The sequence below is a fragment of the Aquarana catesbeiana genome, linkage group LG06 (assembly GCF_042186555.1).
Source record: "Aquarana catesbeiana isolate 2022-GZ linkage group LG06, ASM4218655v1, whole genome shotgun sequence".
NCBI classification, from domain to species: domain Eukaryota; kingdom Metazoa; phylum Chordata; class Amphibia; order Anura; family Ranidae; genus Aquarana; species Aquarana catesbeiana.
The window spans coordinates 172835970-172858433 of record NC_133329.1 but is presented as its reverse complement, the minus strand read 5'-3'; the positions used below and the strand labels follow the sequence as shown (position 1 = coordinate 172858433).

Genomic DNA, 22464 nt, shown 5'->3' with positions numbered 1-22464 from the left:
GACATTCCTGGGGTACTAGAGTACATAAATTAGGGCCAGGACTCTCTGGCAGAGTGTGAACAAGTGGAGCATGAGAAGACGCAGGGGAGGACTCCCTATAACCCCTCCACCACCAATGAGTACCCTAATAGGACTCAAATAAATGCCAGATCCGAGGAGGAAATAGTGAATGACAGGGAAAAAAAGACCATGTTAATATTCTGGCTATCAATGGGGCTGGAGGGGTCTTGGTAAGCCCACCTGGGTATTTAGCCTCTGATAGTATTCTTAACTGTCTTCCCTCTGATTCTCTTCCCCCCTGAGACATCTCTATTGCACAGTCTAATGTATCCCAGTCCTTCTCCCATAGTAAGGAGGGTTTTGTGACATCCATGTTTGCCTTTATACTGTATGTCAGATTTTTGGCCTTATTCAGTCATCAAAACATTGGGGTCGTAAGGAAACCCCCCACAAGGATCTGTCTCTGATACAACTTTGGAAGGTGTTCTAGACTTGGCTGGATGGAAGAGGGGGGAGTTTAAAGCTGCTTTATCTGAACTGGAAGTTTCTCTTATAAGCCCTTTGCTTTATTGTCGTCAAAACTCCATTACATTATTTTGCCATTAATTGATGAAGTAAGCACTTACCTGGTGTGTAAACAGCTGGAGACCAGTAAACCTATGGTTTCCTTTAAAATGTGCAAGCATCTAAGACCTTTCCTGCAAACTCTTTTGTGGGAGATATACTGTATGGCAGCAGCCTGAAAAAGTGTATGCTCCTCCTAAGCGCTTTGCTGAACATTACCCTACAGAGCATCCATTTTTGAAAAAATGGGTGGTCCCCGAGGTTGATTTGGCTATTGGTTGCCTCTACAGATCACTAAAGGTTCCTGTGGAGGATCTCCTAGTTTTCAAGGGCACCGTGGATAGGAGACTTGTGGTCCTCTTCAAATCCTCTTTTGCCCTGATTGGTTTGACAATGCAACCTGTTATTGCAGCTATGGTGGTATGCCAGACTCTGGCAGTATAGACCAAACACATGGCAGGAAAATTGGGTTCCATCTCTACAGATGCTGAGATCCTTCAGAATTTGGAACTCCTACTGACTGCTCTATGGTATTGCGTAGATGAACTAGCTGACTCTCTGCATCAGATATCTAGGGTAGGCCTCCTTTCTGTTCAGATATGCAGACTCTTGTAGCTGGAATGCTAAAAGTGACTGGAGAGAATTCCTTTTGCAGGAGGATGGTTTTTTGGCGAGGAGCTTGACTCTTTCATCAAAAAGGTAAATGGGGTAGGCCCACAACCTTTATTCATAAGGAACCAGTTTCGATGCAAAGCTTGGACTCACGAGCTGGCTAATCCCAGCTTTAAGCCCCTCTACACAATGACGAGGTGCCCCCATTTCTTCAAATGGGGGACATCTGTGACCTTGTTCATCTGGGTTCGGAAAAGTCTATACCTTTGGGAATTTTAGCCTCTGCCCCCCTCCAGGGTTCATGACTGCAAACCTTCCCTTCTCTCTGCAGTATACAGGAGCTCTTGAGGCTACTGTCCTTGAGGGTAGTTGTACCTGTGCTGGTGGGGGAAATGTTTTGGGGCTTTACTCATACTTGTTCCCAGTTCCAAAGCCAAATGGAGAAGTGTACCCCATAGTGGACATCAAGGTCTTCAACAAGTATTTGAGAATACGAAAATTCTGCATGGTATCCACCAGGTTGGCCATTGTCTTTCTTCAACAAGAGGATTTCCTGGCTTCGCTGGACATCAAAGAGGCTTATTTACATGCCCCATTTATCCTCCACATCGACAATTTTGACATTTTGGCCTAAGTAAGCAACATTTTAAATTTGTGGTGCTCCCTTTTAGCTAATTCACAGAGTGTTAAGAAAAGTCTTGGCCCTAATACTTGCTTTACTTTATTCTCAGGGTGTTCACATGGGATACCTGGACAATCCTCTCTTCAGATTACGATCTACCCATGTTCTGAGGTCCAATGTTCAATGGGCAACTCAAGCTATTGGTTGGATACTCAATCTCCAAAAATTTGCTTTGACTCTGACTCATCACTTGTAGTACTTAGGCCTTGTTCCTAGACCTGACCTTGTCTTAAGATTTTTTCATCAGAAAAAAAAACAGTTGCTGAGATCTCATGGACTCATTACTCTTGTGATCAATCTTCAGTGAGATTTTGCATTAGAATCCTGGGTCTGACATTGGGACAAGCAAACTTCTTGATTGCCCCATCCAGCTGTCGGCAGGGGCCCGACACTCCTTATTATGGTGGATACCCGATCTGGTACTGGAGGCAGGGAAGTTCTTTCACTCCTAAATTAGTAATCTCAATTAATTCTAACCTGTCAGTGCTTGAGACAGTTATGATACAGGGAATTTAGTCGCTTTAGGAATCCCAACTTCCTATTAACATTTTGAAACTCAAATCTGTTTTACATGCCCTCCAGGGGTGGACAAACTGCCTTCAAAGGATTCCGATGCAGGCAGTGGCTATGGCTTACACTAATCACCAGGACGGGACCAGATGTCAAGCAACTCAGAGCGAAGTGGACCTATAATATGCTTTGCTTTTAGCCAAACACATTCCGGGTATAGATTTTCTCATCTGCCAGTAGCTGGACTCAACCACAAGGGGGAGAGGTTTGTATGTCGGGATCTGAGGGTCTTCGCACTGGATGTACTGGTGATTCTGTGGGATCATTTCTCCCTGACATGCCTTTTCTCGGTTAAAGATCCTTTCCCATCTGATCCATCAGACCAAGATTGAAGGTATTCCAGTGATTATTGTGGCCCAAAAGAAAGTCTTGACACCCAAATGTACTCTGGCTTCTGGCTGATGCCCCATGGCAGTTAGCAGACTGTCTGGATCTACTGTCACTAGGTCTGGTGCTCCATCCTGCTGTGGCCACTAGCTTTGATAGCTCCGCTGCTGAAGCCCAAGTCCTGAGAGATAGGGGTCTGTCTGACTTCAGTCATACCTACACTTTTGAATGCTAGAAAATTGACTTCTCATAAGGTCTATCATCACACCTGGAAGGTTTTTTTTCCTGGTGTGAACAGTGGAATGTTAGTCCTCACCAGTTCTCCATGGGATGTATTCTGTCCTTTCTTCAGTCAGGACTGGGCCAGCTGTTGGCCATGGATATGTTCAAGGGTCAAATTTTAGCCTTGACTTTTCTCTTTCAATAGTTGGTGTTGTATTCTCTTGTGAAGGCCTTCTTGCAAGGGGTGCCATACCCCCCCCCCCCTCCTGCAGTCTCTAGTGGTTCCACAGGACTTGATTTGGCTCTTTCTGTGCTGCAGACTCCTCCCTTTGAAGCCATTGGGACATCTCTTTGGCCAATCTCACTTGCGAAGTGTTTTTTTTATCGCTATCACTTCTGCAAAGGGAGTGCCGTAGCTTGCTGCTATATCTTGTAAGGAACCTTCTCTGGTAGTGCACAAGGATAAAGTCCTCCTTCAGACTAAGGTTTTTTGTCTAAAGTGGGTTCCTCTTTTTACCTAAATCACAACGTGCTTCCTTCTTTTTGTCCTGCATAAAACATTTTTGGGAGGTGGCAATTCACACTCTAGATGTTGTGTAGAGTCTACCTCACTGCCAAAGCCTTGATGATACAGTTGGATTCCCTCTTTGTGCTCCCAAAGGGATCTTGCAAGGGGTTCCCTGCATCTTTTTCCACCATTGCAAGGTGGATCCCTCAGGTTGTTATTCAGACCTACGTGGTAAAGGATAGGGTTCCTCCTTTTCCTGAGAAGGCTCATTCTACCAGATCTCTTAGTGCATCATGGGCTTTTCAGCATCAAACTTCTGCATTGCCATTTTGTAAGGCTGTGACCTGCTCTTCAGTTAACACGTTTACTAAGTCTTTCCGGGTGGATTTTCAGGCCTCGGCAGATGCTGCTTATGGCCATAAAATGCTTCAGGCTGCTGCTGAGATTCTGGCCTTATTTTTCAGTTGTTCTGAGTGTATGTTGGCTGTTTTTTTTGCATTTTTATTCTCCTCTCTTCAGTACTTCTTTAGGATGTTCCAGATGTCTCTGAATCTGTCCTGTGCTGCAGGGTTTAAAAAAAAATTTGATTTTTGACTTACTGTAAAATCCATTTCTTGGTGTATAATACAGAACGCAGGACAATCACCCTTCTGTGGCCCTTACTGCTTACTACAGAACTGAGGATTGCTCAGTGTGGGAGAGGTTATATGGGGTCCTCACAGCATTTTGTGTCCAATCACCTACTCATAACCTGTTCGTCTCTGAATCTGCCTGTGCCCTGTTCTATACTTCAAAAATAGATTTTACAGGTAAGACAACAATCCCATTATTTTGATGTGCCTATACATTTGTGTTTTGCACTACTATACTATATAGTATGTGGTTTGGTGACTTATTAAAATATTACGCATTACCCTCTTCTATCCTATCCCTTAATGATTCTGATCTAAATGTGCTACTGATACTCTGCTTCATAATATACTTCTATATTCTGCCAGGTGTTAGTCCTTTCCAGCTCTGGAAGGAAAGATTCTTCTGCTGGGGAGATTGTAAATCTGATCTCCACTGATATCCAAAAATTAATGGACTTGGCAACGTGTTTCAACTATTTCTGGTCTGCGCCTTTAACAATTATTGTGGCGATGTATTTTCTATGGCAGGTACAGTATATCAACTAAAATGTTTACTGCTTAAATTATACTAATGGCTAAGGACAGTAGTAAAGACCCCAATGTACCTCAGAATTGTTGATAGGTAAAGCACTACAAAAGACATTAAGAATGTTAAAAAAAGTAAAAAGAATATAACATTTTAGAGGACCATCAACTAACTTAAAAACAAAGAAGCCATATAATGTCTTTGTATCATGATCAAAGATCTACATCTGTATGCGTATAACATACAAAAGGTGCAGTGCTAAAGGAATATCAGAAAAGTTCAACCAAAAGAGTCCAATTAGTGTGGAATCCAGAAATAGAATAGAAAATCTTGTGAGAGATCCTCCACTGACAGGTGCACACACACTGACTCTTACAATCCAAGGCGGACCACTAGATACAGCGGTCGATTGCGTTTGTTATAGAATCCAATTGGCTAAACGCCAGACATCAGAACTCTTCCACCCTTAGACAGACTCCACTTCATAAAGACCTCAATGGATGTGAAGTTCCAACAAAGGCAAAGAAACACTTCATAGTGTAGTATGTTCAATATTCAATTTAATAAAATCCAGCAAACATACTCAACACTGTGTAGGATAAAAGCTTGCATGCATGTCAATAGTAAAAATGGGAACATTTCCAACCATCAAGATGGCCGACCTCCGTGCGTGGCGATGTCACGTGCTCCAGCTCCACCCAATGTGTTTCATCATACAACGTCATCAGGGGCGTGGCCTCACATGTGCTCAGTATCTTATATAAGGTAGGAGCCGAATATGAGCAAATCGCATGCCGTGCACTCCAAAAACCGGAAGCTTTGTCCGACCAGACAGAGCAGATGTGTGGGATGGGAATTGGAAAACAGGGCCTAAAATCAAAGGTTCTGATCGCAGAATTGGCCCCAAACACCATACCATATATAGTCCTACAAAAATAGAACTTAAATCAAAAAAAATTAAGTGCAGAGATGGCAGGCTGGAAAACACTAGAACCCTAAATAACCCCATCAAGGGGTTAAATGCCTAAGCCTTTTTCTGACACTTGTTGCTTACAAGTTAAAATCAGTATTTTTTGCTAGAAAATTACTTAGAACCTCCAAGGTATATATATATATATCTATATATATATATATATATATATATATATATATAGATATATATATATTGGATATTATAATATATATTTTAAGCAGAGACCCTAGAGAAAAAAAATGGCGATTGTTGCAATATTTTATGTCACACTGTATTTGCACAGCGGCCTTTTAAAATTATCTTTAACTACATGATGCTGAGTGGAATATGATGTGAAAAAAGAAAGCATAGGAGAAAAGGCAGATGGCCCTCTTTGTGGTTGGTTGGGTTGGGCACCATCAGTCCGCGGTCTGAGCATGATATTTCTATCATACCCATCTACGTCACAACTGACGTGGTCCAGATCCAACAGGTCATAACTTTTGTCGACAAAACGTGCTTTCAAAAGGTTAGCCTCCTCCAAAAATTTCTCACGAAAAGTACAGTACCGCTTTAATCGTATGAACTGACTTTTAGGTACAGCTTTCAGCCAAGCCTTATGATGGCAACTATCCACATTGATGAAACCCTTATGATCACTACTTAAAGTAAACCCCCCTGAGACATTTTTACATATAGGTAAGCCAATAATAAGGCTTACCTATATGTACTGAAAATATCCCACGTAGTAAAACTGGCCCACGTAGTTTATTCACCTCCGCCGACAGACCGAAAAAAAAATAAAGAAGATCTGCCTCCATGGGAGGCACACGCCATATGACACGTCCTCGCAGGTGACAGCTCTTTTAAAACTGTGGGCAGGGCCACAAGGTGTTGTCGCCGGGTGACCCCACCCCCCTCTGACGCACGGGGACATCCCTTCGGCTTCCCTCGTAGCGTCAGAGGGGAGCAGGGCCACCCGGTCCGCCCCCCTCTGATGCTACGGGGGAAGACATAGGGATGTCCCCGTGCGTCAGAGGGGGGCGGGGTCACCCGGCGACGACACCGTGTGGCCCCCCCACAGTTTTAAAAGAGCTGTCACCTGCGAGGACGCGTCATATGGAGGCAGATCATCTTTAATTTTTTTTTCGGTCCGTCGGTGGAGGTGAATGGACTATGTGGGACAGTTTTATTTTTTTATTTTTTAATAAAGGACTTCTCCCACGGTGTGTGTTGTTTTTTTTTTTTTTACCATTTTTACACTTTTTTGTGAAATGGTACAGGTACAATGTACCCATTACCATTTCAAACAGGGGGGCTGGGATATTGGGGTCCCCTTGTTAAAGGGGGCTTCCAGATTCTGATAAGCCCACAGACCCCCACAACCACCACGCCAGGGTTGTGGGGATGATGCCCTTCTCCCCATCAACATGGGGACAAGGTGCTTTGGGGGGCTACCCCAAAGCACCCTCCCAATGTTGAGGGCATGTAGCCTGGTACGGTTCAGGAGGGGGGGCGCTCTCTCGTCCCCCCCCTCTTTTCCTGCGGCCTGCCAGGTTGCATGCTCGGATAAGGGTCTGGTATGGATTTTTGGGGGGACCCCACGCCATTTTTTTAAAATATTGGCGCGGGGTTCCCCTTAAAATCCATACCAGACCCTTCAGGTCTGGTATGGATTTTGAGGGGGACCCCCATGCCATTTTTTTTTTTAATTTTGACACAGGGTTCCCCTTAATATCCATACCAGACCTGAAGGGCCTGGTATGGAATTTGGGGGGACCCCCACGCATTTTTTTTTCAAAATTTTGGTTTGGGGTTCCCCTGTGAGGGAATGCCATGCCGTTTTATCAATGAACCTTTATGTGTATTGCCGGACCGACATTCATTATAGCCACGAGTAGTTATAAATGACTTTTTTTCCTTTAGAAATGTCATTTTGCTGTCAGACTGTTCTAAACACGGGAAACATGCACCATTTTACAGGAATACTATAGACACCCCCAGGTATGAAATTTAAAGGAATATTACACTTTTATTGTTTCACTTTAAGCATTATTAAAATCACTGCTCCCGAAAAAACGTCCGTTTTTAAAACTTTTTTTTGCATTGATACATGTCCCCTGGGGCAGGACCCAGGTCCCCAAACACTTTTTATGACAATAACTTGCATATTAACCTTTAAAATTAGCACTTTTGATTTCTCCCATAGACTTTTAAAGGGTGTTCCGCGGCTTTCGAATTTGCCGCGAACACCCCAAATTGTTTGCTATTCGGCGAACGGGTGAACAGCCAATGTTTGAGTCAAACTCATGTTCGCCCCGAACATAAAGTCCATCCCTACTCCCTACCATGCTGATGTGAAATAATAGTGTAGTAATGGCGGTAGCCATGATGTAGCCATCCCTCCACTCCACCTCTCCTAAAATGTTGATAAGACGAGGTATTGTTAATTAGAGGTTGCAAAAAATTATCTATATAGCATCCCACTCTGGATGTGACTGAGTATATGCCGCTTATAGTTGGATGCCCAGAAGGCTGCAGGGGGTTCTTGTGCACCTTTGCCAAATAATATATCATTGGCACTCGTGGAGCCACAGGAACCAAAAATATTTTTTCTTTTTTGTTAAGGAAAACTGAAAACCCTCCTCAACAATGGATTGCAGCTCTTTTTTATATTTATGGGTAGGATTACTGAATAGTCTCATTGTCAGAAAGAATCCTACTCATTTCACCATTATAGGATGCACAATCCAAAACAACAATCCCTCTCCCCTTATCTGCAGGGCGGACTACTGTGTCCTTTCTGTTTTTAAGAGCCCCTAGTCCTTTCTGAAAAGTAGGATTCACCCTATTTTTTTTAACCTTGACATTATCTAAATCTGCTAATACCAAATCCCTAAAGACCCCCAATGAAGGGGCTACGTTGCCTGGGGGATTAAAAAGTGAGGCATTAGCCAAAGAGGAGTGCCTAAATCCATCCGAGGCAATCAAGACATTATGGGTGGGATTAGTTATCAAATATCGTTTTAACATTGAGTCTACGGATGTACTTTTGCACATCCATAAATAGATCAAATTTATTTAACGGATGAGGTGGGAGCAAACTTGAGGCCTGATTTCAACACATATTTCTCCTCTTTGGAGAGGACTGTTTTACTCATTTTAAATATCCCCCCATTGGTTACACCGCCTTCTTTTTAGATCTACTTCTCCTCCCCCCTCTAGTGCCCCATTTTGATCGATTCCTCTTTTTCCTCTGTTTTCCACTCTGAAAAAAAACCTAGGATGAGATTGATGTTGCTATTGTGCAGATGAGTGACTTCCTCCTAGACTATTATTCCTATCCTCCCAATAGGGAGTTCTAGGCGAATAATCTCCTTGTTCTCTAAAATGATTACTATCATAATTATGGGATCACTGATTGTAAGAATGCTGTGTGATATATCTATCATCACCCTGATCCGAACCATATTCATTCAGGGGACCAAACCTATTATAAGTGAATGGAGGTACCCTGGGGGGAGGGCGATTGCCACCCCCCCCCCCCCCCCCATCCTGAACCTCCCCTTCTAGGACTCTGATTACCAGTGTTCAATCTGAGAGGATAACCCTTGTTATGTGCTAAGGGGGTGCCGGAACCACTTTGAGGTAGGGGCTTATTGTCAGTAGCCAACCCTGAAGAGGGTTTCCTACTAGCATTGACTTCCCCAGAGGGCTGCCATTTAAAGATTCTATTTTAATTATAATCCTCTGTGTGCCTAATACATTTTTTTCTTTTTTTTGCTTCCTGATCTGACTTCTCTTTTTCTAGATTTTTTCTTGAGATCATCAAATCTCCTTTTATATTCCTCCTGACCCCTATGAGGGTTTAATTGGTACAGGGTACCTCCATTCACTTATACTAGGTTTTGTCCCCTGATTGAATATGGTTCGGATCAGGGTGATGATAGATATATATCACACGGCATCCTTATAATCAGTCATCCCATAATTATGATTATAATCATTTTAGAAAACAGGGAGATTATTTGCCTAAAACTTCCTATTGGGGTGATAGGACAATATCAGAATCAATCTCACCCTGGGATTTTTTTTTCCCAGAGTGGAAAACAAAGGAAAAAGAGGAATCAATCAAAACAAGGCACTAGGGGGGGGGGGGGAGAGTTAGATCTAAAAAGTAGGCGGGTGTAACCAATGGGGGGATATTTAATTTGAGTAAAGCGGTCCTCTCCAAAGAGGAGAAATATGTGTTGAATCAAGGCCTCAAGTTTGCTCCCCTCGTCCATTGAATAAATTTGATGTATTTATGGATGTGCAAAAGTACATCGGTAGACTCAATGTTCAACGATATTTGATAACTAATCCTACCCGTAATGTCTTGGTTGTCTCGGGTGGATTTAGACACTCCTCTTTGGCTAACGCCTCACTTTTTAATCCCCAAGGCAACGTAGCACCATCATTGGAGTCTTTAGGGATTTGGTATTAGCAGATTTAGATAATGTTAAGGTGAATCCAGAGGCGTAACTAGAATCTTCAGGGCCCCGGTGCAAGAAACCATGAAGGGCCCCCACCAGGGGTGTTGCTAGGTCTACAAAAGATCTCGGGCTAGAGCCCATAGCAGCTAAGTAAGGAAAGTCATACACGTTGGTGGGCATACACATGTATATAATATATATGTGTGTGTGTGTATGTGTATGTATATATATATATATATATATATTGTTACATATCTGAATGCGGATCCCCCACTTACATCAGGGTCCCCAGGGATCCACCACCTACATCAGGGTCCCCAGAGAGCCCCACTTACATCAGGGTCCTTAGAGAGCCTCCCCCTATATTAGGGTCCCCAGAGAGCCTCCCCCTTATATCAGGGTACCCAGAGAGCCCCATTTACATCAGGGTTCCCAGGGAGCCCCTCCTTACATCAGGGTCCCCAGAGAGCCCCCCTTACATCAGGGTCCCCAGAGAGCCTCCCCTTACATGAGGGTCCTTAGAGAGCCCCCCGCTATATTATGGTCCCCAGAGATCCTTCCCTTACATCAGGGTCCCCAGAGAACCTCCCCTTACATCAGGGTCCCCAGAGAACCCCCCTTACATCAGGGTCCCCAGGGAGCCCTCCTTACATCAGGGTCCCCAGAGAACCCCCCCTACATTAGGGTCCCTAGAGAGCCTCCCCTTACATCAGGGTCCCAAGAGAGCCTCCCTACTTATATTAGGGTCCCCAGAGCCCCCCTCATAACATCAGAGTCCCCAGAGAGCTCCCCTTAACATCAAGGTCCCCAGAGAGCCCCTCCTTACATCAGGGTCCCTAGAGAGCCTCCCCCTACATTAGGGTCCCCAGAGATCCTCCCCTTACATCAGGGTCCCCAGAGAGCCTCCCCTTACATCAGGGTCCCCAGAGAACCCCCCTTACATCAGGGTCCCCAGGGAGCCCTCCTTACATCAGGGTCCCCAGAGAGCCCCCCTACATTAGGGTCCCTAGAGAGCCTCCCTACTTATATTAGGGTCCCCAGAGCCCGCCTCATTACATCAGGGTCCCCAGAGAGCTCCCCTTAACATCAAGGTCCCCAGAGAGCCCCTCCTTACATCAGGGTCCCCAGAGAGCCTCCCCCTACATTAGGGTCCCCAGAGATCCTCCCCTTACATCAGGGTCCCCAGAGAGCCTCCCCTTACATCAGGGTCCCCAGAGAACCCCCCTTACATCAGGGTCCCCAGGGAGCCCTCCTTACATCGGGGGCCCCAGAGAGCCCCCCCTACATTAGGGTCCCCAGAGAGCCTCCCCTTACATCAGGGTTCCCAGAGAGCCTCCCCTTACATCAGGGTCCTTAGAGAGCCTCCCCCCATATTAGGGTTCCCAGAGAGCCTCCCTCCTTACATCAGGGTTCCCAGGGATCCCCCCTTACATCAGGGTACCCAGAGAGCCCCCCCTACATTAGGGTCCCCAGAGAGCCTCCCCTTACATCAGGGTTCCCAGAGAGCCTCCCCTTACATCAGGGTTCCCAGAGAGCCTCCCCTTACATCAGGGTTCCCAGAGAGCCTCCCCTTACATCAGGGTCCTTAGAGAGCCTCCCCCTATATTAGGGTCCCCAGAGAGCTTCCCCTTACATCAGGGTTCCCAGAGAGCCTCCCCTTACATCAGGGTCCTTAGAGAGCCTCCCCCTATATTAGGGTTCCCAGAGAGCCTTCCTCCTTACATCAGGGTTCCCAGGGATCCCCCCTTACATCAGGGTTCCCAGGGAGCCCCCCTTCATTAGGGTCCCCAGAGAGCCTCTCTTACATCAGGGTCCCCAGAGAGCCCCCCTTACATCAGGGTCCCCAGAGAGCCCCTCCTTACATCAGGGTCCCCAGAGAGCCCCCCACTTACATCAGGGTCCCCAGAGAGCCCCCCTTACATCAGGGTCCCCAGAGAGCCTCCCCTTTACATTAGGGTCCCCAGAGAGCATCCCTTACATCAGTGTCCCCAGAGAGCCCCCCTTACATTAGTGTCCTCAGAGGTAATATAAGGAAGGGTCCTTACATTAATGTCCCCAGAAAGCCCCCCCTACATCAGGGTACCCAGAGAACCCCCCTTACATCAGGGTCCCCAGGGAGCCCTCCTTACATCAGGTTCACCAGAGAGCCCCCCCCTACATTAGGGTCCCCGGAGATCCTCCCCTTACATCAGGGTCCCCAGAGAGCCTCCCTACTTATATTAGGGTCCCCAGAGAGCCCCCCCCCCTACATTAGGGTCCCCAGAGATCCTCCCCTTACATCAGGGTCCCCAGAGAGCCTCCCTACTTATATTAGGGTCCCCAGAGAGCTCCCCTTACATCAGGGTCCCCAGAGAGCTCCCCTTACATCAGGGTCCCCAGGGAGCCCTCCTTACATCAGAGTCCCCAGAGACCCCCCTACATTAGGGTCCCTAGAGAGCCTCCCCTTACATCAGGGTCCTTAGAGAGCCTCCCCCTTTATTAGGGACCCCAGAGAGCCTCCCTCCTTACATCAGGGTCCCCAGAGATCCCCCCCTTACATCAGGGTACCCAGAGAGCCCCACTTACATCAGAGTTCCCAGAGAGCCCCCCTACATTAGGGTCCCCAGAGAGCCTCCCTTACATCAGGGTCCCCAGAGAGTCCCCTCCTTACGTCAGGGTCCCCGGAGACCCCTTTCCTTACATCAGTGTCCCCAGAGACCCCTTTCCTTACATCAGTGTCCCCAGAAACCACTTTCCTTACATCAGGGTCCCCAAAGAGCCCTTTCCTTACATCAGTGTCCCCAGAGACCCCTTTCCTTACATCAGGGTCCTCAGAGAGCCCCTCCTTACATCAGGGTCCCCAGAGAGCCCCTCCTTACATCAAGGTCCCTAGAGAGCCCCCTCACATCAGGGTCCCCAGAGATCCCCTCCTTACATCAGGGTCCCCAGAGAGCCCCCTTACATCAGGGTCCCCAGAAAGCCCCTCCTTACATCAGGGTCCCCAGAGAGCCCCCCCATACATCAGGGTCCCCAGAGAGCCCCTCCTTACATCAGGGACCCCAGAGGGCCCCTTCCTTACATTAATGTCCCCAGAAAGCCCCCCCACATCAGGGTCCCCAGACAGCTGACACCCCCCCTTCAAGAGGTTCCCCATGTACCTGGGTGGTGGAGGTGGGAGGCGGCGATCGGCAGCTCTATGGTGTCCACAGGCAGGGAATCTCCATGAGGCTTGTAGTTCTTCTCCCGAGTGTATACAGTGGAGAGGGGAGGGGCCTCTGACCCGGGCATGTTTCAGCAGCAGTGTACAAGCAGAGCGACTCACTGAAAGTGAAACTGATACCTGCCCGGGTCAGGGGCCCCTCCCCTCTTCTCTCCACTGTATACACTGACACTCGGGAAGAGAGAACTACAAGCTCCAGGGAGATCCCACTACCCACAGGCACAATAGTGCTGCCGATCGCTGCCGCCCACCTCCCCCCACTGCATTCTAAACGGCAAGCCAGAGGTGCAGGGGGAGATGCCGGGTCTTGGGCCCCCCCACAGGGGCAGAATGGCAGGGCCCAGTCGCAAGTGCGACTGCAGAGACCCCTATAGTTCCTCCACTGGGTGAAGAAAGGACTAGAGGCTCTTAAAATCAGAAAGGACACAGCAGTCTGCCCCGCAGGTAAGTGGAGCGGGACTGTTGTTTTTGATCATGCATCCTATAATGGTGAAATGGGTAGGATTCTTTCTGATAATGAGACTTATTACATAGTTTCATAGTTAGTCAGGTTGAAAAAAGACACAAGTCCATCCAGTTCAACCTTAAAAACAATAAATAAATCAAATAAAAAATATCGTTATTGTCCCTTACTCCGTAATCCTACCCAAAATATAAAAAAGAATTGCAATCCATTGTTGAGGAGGGTTTTCGGAACAAGACCCTTAACCACTTAAGGACCAGCCTTGTTTTGGATTTTAGGTGTTCACATGTTTAAAACAGTTTTTTTTGCTGGAAATTTACTTAGAACCCCCAAACATTATATATTGTTTTTTTTCTAACACCCTAGAGAATAAAATGGCGGTCATTGCAATACTTTTTTTTGCACCGTATTTGTGCAGCGGTCTTATAAGCGCACTTTTTTTGGAAAAAATTCACTTTTTTGAATAAAAAAATAAGACATCAGTAAAGTTAGCCCAATTTTTTTTTATATTGTGAAATATAATGTTACGCCAAGTAAATTGATACCCAACATGTCACGCTTCAAAATTGCGCCCGCTCGTGGAATAGCGTCAAACTTTTACCCTTAAAAATCTCCATAGGCGACGTTTAAAAAATTCTACAGGTTGCATGTTTTGTGTTACAGAGGAGGTCTATGGCTAGAATTATTGCTCTCGCTCTACCGGTTGCGGCGATACCTCACATGTGTTGTTTGACCACCGTTTTCATATGCGGGCGCTACTCACGTATGCGTTCGCTTCTGCGCGCAAGCTCGTCGGGACAGGGGGCTTTAAAAATTTTTTTTTTAATTTATTTTACTTTATTTTATTTATTTTTTCACTGTTTAAAAAAAAAAAAAAAAATTGGATCACTTTTATTCCTATTACAAGGGATGTAAACATTCTTGTAATAGAAAAAAGCATGGCAGGTCCTCTTAAATATGAGATCTGGGGTCAAAAAGTCCTCAGATCTCATATTTAGACTAAAATGCAAAAAAAAAAAAAAAAAAAGTCGTTTAAAAAAATGACACAAAAAAAATTGTGCCTTTAGGAGAAGTGGGCGGAGCCGACGTAATGACGTCGCTCCGGCCATCCTATGGTATAGAGACGGGTGGGCGCCATCTTGGCCTCATTCGTCTCTATACCGAAGCACTGACAGGTCCCGATCTCCTACGCCGCTACCGAAGGCTCCGGTAAGCGGCGGGGGGCGCGGGAGAGCGGCGGGAGGGGGGGTGGCACCTCTCCCGCCGCCGATAACGGTGATCTCGCGGTGAACCTGCCGCAGAGACCACCATTATCGTGTACAGAAACGCCGGCCACAAAGATGGATACCTTGGTTGTGGCAGCAGCTGCTGCCGTTACCGAGATATCCATCTTCAAAAAAATGACGTATATATACAGTGGCCGGTCGATGCACATCGCAGATGGGGAAAATTTGTCGGATGGACTTCTTTGGTCATTAGTGTCTGAATTCCAGAGAATGATCTCTTCACCTTGTGGTATTTCAAGACCTTTATCATAGGTGGGGGATGCCAGATGTAAAACTCAGACTCCCAGGTTCCACAACAAACTGAGCAGGTTTGTCTCCAAGTCCAGGGATTCTCTAGCGATTGCAATAGATGCTTTTTTGACTTTGTGGGATTAGTTCAACCTGATATACACCTTTCCTCCTCTGAAACTTCATCCTCTCCTGCTCTGAAAGATCAAGATAAATGGCATTTTGTGGATTCTCATTGTACCAAACTGGTCCTGGCAAATGTGGTACTTGAACTTTCAGACACTCTGGGGGCTCACACCGACTGGTCCCCCCACTCCCCTGCTTCTCGGTCACTGGTTTAACAGCCTGGCAGTTGAAACCTAGGTCCCGAGGGACAGAAGCTAGCCTGATTCAGTTATTCCTGTATTTCTAAAGGTTTGAAACAGACATCTGGCAATGTTTACTATTACATCTGGAAAGCATATTTGTCATGGTGCATGCAGGGAAATTCTATCTAAAAAACAAAACAAATCGTGTGTTTTCTCCAGTCTGGTCTGAATCAACATTTGGCCTTGAGTATCATCATGAGTAAAATCTCAGCCATAAATGTTCTTTTTTTAAAGACTGCTTGCCTCTCACTTGTTAGTGAAGGCCTTCATACAGGGTGTCACACACTTTATTCCCCCTGTACATCCCCCAGTGACACTGTAGGATATTAGCCTGGTTTTGTTCGTTCTTCAGAAATCTCCCATTGACCCTACTGGGGTTTTTTCTTTGGCTACTTTTAGAAGAGTGCCTTTCTTGTTGTCATGACCCCTCTGATGTTTTTGAGTTGGTATCCTTAACCAGTAAAAAAAACACTTTCTTGTGTTATTCAGATACAAGGTTGTCTTGAGGCTGAAGGCCTCTTTTCATTCCCAAGGTTCACGTTAACCAGGACAATTCTTCTCCCTTCTCTATGCCCTAATCAAAGACAGCCAAATTAAATTTCCCTTTATTTTTAATTCTATCTTTCAACTACAATGCTCTTTAGGCAGTCTGGTTCTCTGTCATACCTGAAGATCTTCATCAGTTCAGCCAACAGCCAGTCCCTTCTGGCTATTTAAACTGCCTGGTTCATTCCTTCCGTGCCTTCACCTTGGTCTCACACAGTGTTTCTCAACTCCAGTCCTCAAGGCGCACCAACAGGTCATGTTTTCAGGATTTCCACTATTTTGCGCAGGTGATTTGATCAGTTTCTTTGCCTTAGTAATTACCACAGCCATTTCATCTGAGGGAATTCCTGAAAACATGACCTGTTGGTGCGCCTTGAGGACTGGAGTTGAGAAACACTGGTCTAACATATCTGGAGACTCTCTGCTGTGTTCCTGTCGAAGACTTGCCTGGCTGAGGTCCCTTCTGGTTCCTGATCTTGTCTGCTGCCTCTGACTACGCAGATCTCTGTCTTCCTGATTTACTGGCTTGTTCTGACTATTCGCTTTGGCTGCCTTACCCTGGCTATGTTTTGACTACGTTTACTGATATGTACCATTTTTACCATTATATTAGAAGGTGTGATTTTTACAGCATATTCTGTCTCCGTCTGATTCATGGTTCTGACAGAATATGAAAATAGGATTTTTGACTCACCATAAATTGCTTTTCTTGGAGTACATTAACCACTTCCCGCCCGCCAGCCATCAAATGACGGGTGGTCGGTGCAGCTCTCATTCTGGGTGGACGTCATATGACGGCCTCCCAGAACAATCACTCTCGCGCGCCGGTGTGACCTTGATCTGTGTAAAGAGCCGCAGCCACGGCTCTTTAACCATGTGATCGCTGTGTCCAATCACAGCCGGTCACATGTAAACGTGGAGATGCCAGTAATCGGCGCTCCTCGCCTTACACTGACAGAGTGTGAGGAGAGGAGAGCCGATCAGCGGCATCTCCACACTGGGGATAGCTACAGATGTAATCAGGGCACTGATCATCAGTGCCCTGATTACAATTAGGTGCCCTCCAGTGCCAGAACTGTGTGCCCACCACTGCCAGCAATCAGTGCCAACCAGTGCCCACAATTGCCACCAATCAGCACCCACAAGTGCTAGCAATCAGTGGCCATTAGTGATGCCAGTCAGTGCTGGCTATCAGTAATGCCCATCGTTGTCCATCAATACTTATCACTGCTGCTCATCAATGCCCATCAGTGCCGCCCATCCGTGCCACCTATCCGTGCCCACCAGTGCCGCCTATCTGTGCCACCAGTGCCGCCTATCTGTGCCCACTAGTGCCACCTATCTGTGCCCACCAGTGCCACCCATAAGTGCTGTCTATCAGTGCTCATCAGTGCCACATATTAGTGCCACCTATCAGTGCCCATAAGTGCGGCATATTCATGACTCCTCATCAGTGCCACCTAATCAGTGCCCATAAATGTCGCCTCATCAGTGCCCATAAGTGCCACCTCATCAGTGCCCATCATTGCTGCCTCATCAGCACCCATCAGTGAAGGATAAAAATTACTTATTTACAAAATTTACTGACAGAAACTAAGAAAAACTTTTTTTTTTCAAAATTTTTGGTCCTTTTTTTTTTTTTAGGAAAAAAATTAAATACCACCAAAAGAAAGCTCTATTTGTGTGAAGGAAATGATAAAAATGTCACATAGTTACAGTGTAGCATGACCACGCAATTGTCATTCAAAGTGTGACAGCGATGAAAGCTGAAAAATGGCCTGGGCAGGAAGGGGGTGTAAGTGCCCTGTATTGAGGTGGTTAAGGGATATGATACACTCTTACTACTGCTTTGTTACAAAACTGGAGCTTGATGGGAGTGGGAGGGGTTATACAAGGCTGTCATTACATTTTGTTTGGCACTGTAAAGTCTCCTCAAAGCAGTAGCATAGCCTCTTGATATACCATGGGACTGAAACTGATCATCAACAAGTAGACAAAATATGGTACAACAGCGTTCCTCTAAAATTGATTAAAAAAAAAACCCTCTATGGGAGGCTGCCAAGAGGCCTACAGCAACATTAAAGGAGCTGCAGGAATTGTCTACTACATGTGACAGCAAACTCCCATATTCGTCATATGCCTGGACTGTGGGGGAGAGTGGCAAGACGGAAGCCTTTTCTTACTAATAAAACATCCAGGTCAGGCTACATTTTGCAAAAACTTACATCAAGCCTGCCAAAAGCATGTGGAAAATGTAGTATATTGTAAGTGTGATTGTATGTCTATACATATGGTTTGATGAGACCAAGACTGAACTTTAATTCTATAAAGTATGTTTTGTGCAAAACCCCAAAAAATACCAAACCCAAATGGTAGTGGCAGCATTATGCTTTGGGGCTGTTCTTCAGCTGGATCTGGGGTTTTTAGTCAAAGGATGTATAAACACGTATAACATCGCTCAGTTTTGGCAAAAAACCCTCAGGCCTCTGTTAAAAATCTGAAGATGAAGAGGAAATTTACCTTTCAGTGTGACAACGACCCAAAGCATACCTCCAAATCAACAAAAAAATGGTTCACCAGAAAATTATCAAAGTTTTGGAATGGCCCAGCCAGAGCCCAGACCTGAATTAAATTGAAAATCTGTGGAGTGACCTGAAGAGGGCTATGCACAGGAGATGCCCTTACAATCTGACAGTGGGCAAAGACTGAATGCTGTCATAAAATCAAAAGGTGTTTCAACAAATTATTACCTTAAGGGTGTGCATATTTGAGCACATTATTGTAAGTTTTTCTATTTTTATTTTCCTACCTTTAGGCCTGGTTCACACTATCGCAGTTCTGTGGACCATGTTTGTGCAGGCGTAGCAGCCCATTCATTTGTATAGGCTGCTTTGCCTGTGTTTCATGTAGGAAAAAATTTCCTGTACCATTTTCAAAACGCAGCCAGCAGGAAATCGCATGGTGCATCGCATGCAGCGGTTCCTGCACCTGAAATTGTGCTACATTTTTAGATACGTGGGGGGTGCCATTAACCATTTGCCTATTGGGCACTTTTACCCCCTTCCTGCCCAGGCCAATTTTTAGCTTTCAGCGCTGTTACACTTTGAATGACAATTGCACGGTCATGCAACACTGCACCCATATGAAATTTTTATCATTTTTTAACACAAATAGAGCTTTCTTTTGGTGGTATCTAATCACCACAGGGTTTTTTACTTTTTTCTAAAAAACAAAAAACTTTTTCATAGTTTGTTATAAAATTTTGCAAACAGGTAATTTTTCTCCTTCACTGATGAGGTGGTACTGATGGGCATTGATGGGCACTGGGTAGGCAACACTGATGAGGAGGCACTAATGGGCATGAGCTAGCAAGCTAAACATCCCCACCACTTTCACATTGCAATATTTGAACTTATTAGAGGAATTCATAAAATGTGTCTGAGACTATTTCAACTGGTGCCGTTACCCATGGCAACCAGTCAGATTCTGTTTTTCATTTTTACCACAGGGCAAAATTTACACAAGAGGATGGAAATTTGAAAGCTGATTGGCTGCACTTCAGTGGAGACAAAGTTGTGGCAAAGTGTGCCTCAGACACATTTATTAATCTTCCTCCCTTCATAGTTTAAGACATCATTTAGAACAGTGTTTCTCAACCTCAGTCCTCAATTACCCCCAATAGGCCATGTTTTGGGAATTTCTCTTAGATAAAATAGTAAGGATGAGCTCAGGCGTGTTCGCAAACAGCACGTGCAGAGCCTGCCAGGAAGTCGGAATGCAGAGCGCTAATCACAAGCAGTGAGACATTTAACCGATGCGCGGCTGCAGAGATCGGGAAATGTCTCACTGCCTGTGATTAGCGCTGTTCAGTGTCGACTTTCTGGTGGGCTCTGCATGTGCTGTTTGCGAATACGCCTGAGCTCATCCTTATAAAATAGCTGTCCAAAATACCAGACCATTAACTCTGATTTAAAGCACCTTTGCAAGGTAAAGGAAAACTTGCAAACATGGCCTGTGAGCCTCGGTTCACACCAGGGGCGGCACGACTTGCAGGTCGCCTCACCGAGGTGACCTGCACACGACTGCCCGGGCGACTTGCAAAACGACTTCTGTATAGAAGTCTATGCAAGTCGCCCTAAGTCGCCCCCAAAGTCGTACAGGAACCTTTTTCTAAGTCGGAGCGACTTGTGTCGCTCCCCTTAGAACAGTTCCATAGCACAAAACGGGAGGCGACTTGTCAGGCGACTAGGTCGCCTGACAAGTCGTCCCTGTGTGAACCGAGCCTTAGAGGTACTAGAGGACTGAGTTTGAGAGCCACTGATTTAGAATACTGTGTCCAGTGAAACCTCATTTAGAATACTGTGTCCAGTTCTGGAGACCTTGCTTACAAAAATATATTAAGATTGAGTCCAGAGACGGGTAACAAAAATGGTTTGGGGGAGTGCGACTTCAAGAACTTAACCACTTGCTCACTGGGCAGGCACTTAAACCTCCCTCCTGCCCAGACCAATTTTCAGCTTTCAGCGCTGTCACTCTTTGAATGACAATTGTGTGGTCAAACACTGTACCCAAATTAAATTTTTATCATTTTTTCACACAAATAGAGCTTTCATTTGGTGGTATTTGATCACCTCTGGGTTTTTTATTTTTTAATAAAAAAATGAAAAAAGACCGAAAATTTTGAAAAAAAATACTAAACAGTTTTATATTTTGTCATAAAATTTTGCAAACAGGTTATTTTTCTCCTCCATTGATGTACGCTGATGAGGCTGCACTGATGGGCACTGATAGGGTGCGCTGATGGGCACCAATAGGCTGCATTGATGGGCACTGATAGGCGCCACTGGTGGGCACTGATAGGTGGCACTGGTGGGCACTGAGAGGTGGCAGTGAGAGTCGGCACTGATGGGCGGCACTGAAGGGCATTGATAGGGGGCACTAATAGGTGTCACTGATAGGTGGCACTGATGGGCACTGATCGTTGGCACTGATGGGCACTGATCGTTGGCAGTGATGGGCACTGATGGGTGGCAGTGATGGGCACTGGTAGGTGGTACTGATAGGCAGCACTGGTAGGTGGCACTGATGAGACATTGATTGGCACCACTGGTGGGCATTAATAGGTGGCATTTGTGGGCATTGATAGGTGGCACTGATATACACTGGTGGGCACTGATTGGTGGGCATTGATATGTACTGTGGGCACTGGCAGGTGGCACTGGTGGGCACAGATGAGGTGGCTGTGCCTCTTCTTCGGGACCGATGTCCCTTACACTGAAGCCGGTGATCTGCTTTTTTTTCAAAAAGGGGAGGAAGTCTATTGACTGCTTCCTGGCAATGTAGGTCCGCACTGTACCCGTCATTCGGCTATAGCGTGGACGGGAAGAGGTTAATATGTACAGTCTGGAAGAAAGAAGGGAAAGGAAATCAAAAACACGGGGACAAGACCTCAAGCTAACTGGAAGAAAGTTCAAAAATAATTTTAGAAAGTATTATTTTACTGAAAGGGTAGTTAATGCTTGGAATAAACTACCAGCATAGGTAGTGAGACAACAATAAATGGCTTCAAACATGCTTGGGACAAACAGATCTATACAAACAAAAACAAACAATAACCAAAAAAACAAAAAAAAATGGGCAGAATGGATGGACTACTCTGTCTTTTTTTGCCGTCATTTTTCTATGTTTCTACATCTATGTAGCTCAGCTATGACACAAATCCAGTACAACACTGGGCCTTTTATTATGATAAACCCGACTAAGTCTTTAATCTCTTACAATACATACAACTGAGTTGTAAAACAGGTTTGACTACATAACTAAGGGCTGCTGGTGTTTAAAAAACACTGAAGCAAATGAGGAAGGAAACATTTTAAATATTAAATATTTAACCCCTTCACGCCTACGTAACACAAATATGCAGCCCCACTAGACTGGGCATTTTTTTTCCGTGGGGCTGCATATTTGCGTATCTCCTTTTGCACTGGGAGGGCGTCACTCTCTGTGAATGCAGGAGAGAGATAAACTGTATCTCTCTCCTTGCAGAGAAAAAAAAAATGTGTATGTAAAAAAAAAAAAAATAAAAATAATAAGGAAATAAACTACATAAAAAAACCCTAACATACTAAATTGGAAGGACTATGACGGTACCAAAGGGGTAAAAAAGTATCAAAATATTTATTAATACAGGTTTAAAATATTGAAGACATAGAAATGTACACATGTACCACAAACATGAACATCAAAAAGCAATGTACTGCTCTTCTTATGCCGCGTACACACGGTCGGACTTTTCGTCTACAAA

At 45.4% G+C, this 22464-nt stretch overlaps 1 protein-coding gene across 4 annotated transcripts in view; it reads left to right on the top strand.

Moving 5' to 3' along the window:
* The window catches only part of LOC141101795 (multidrug resistance-associated protein 1-like), a 511330-nt gene that overhangs the window by 199018 nt on the left and 289848 nt on the right, over window positions 1-22464 (top strand). For all 4 annotated transcript variants that reach the window (XM_073591130.1, XM_073591129.1, XM_073591131.1 and 1 more), the window contains one exon: window positions 4484-4645. In XM_073591130.1, coding sequence (XP_073447231.1) covers window positions 4484-4645 — 162 coding nt within the window. The remainder of the gene's footprint in view (window positions 1-4483; window positions 4646-22464) is intronic.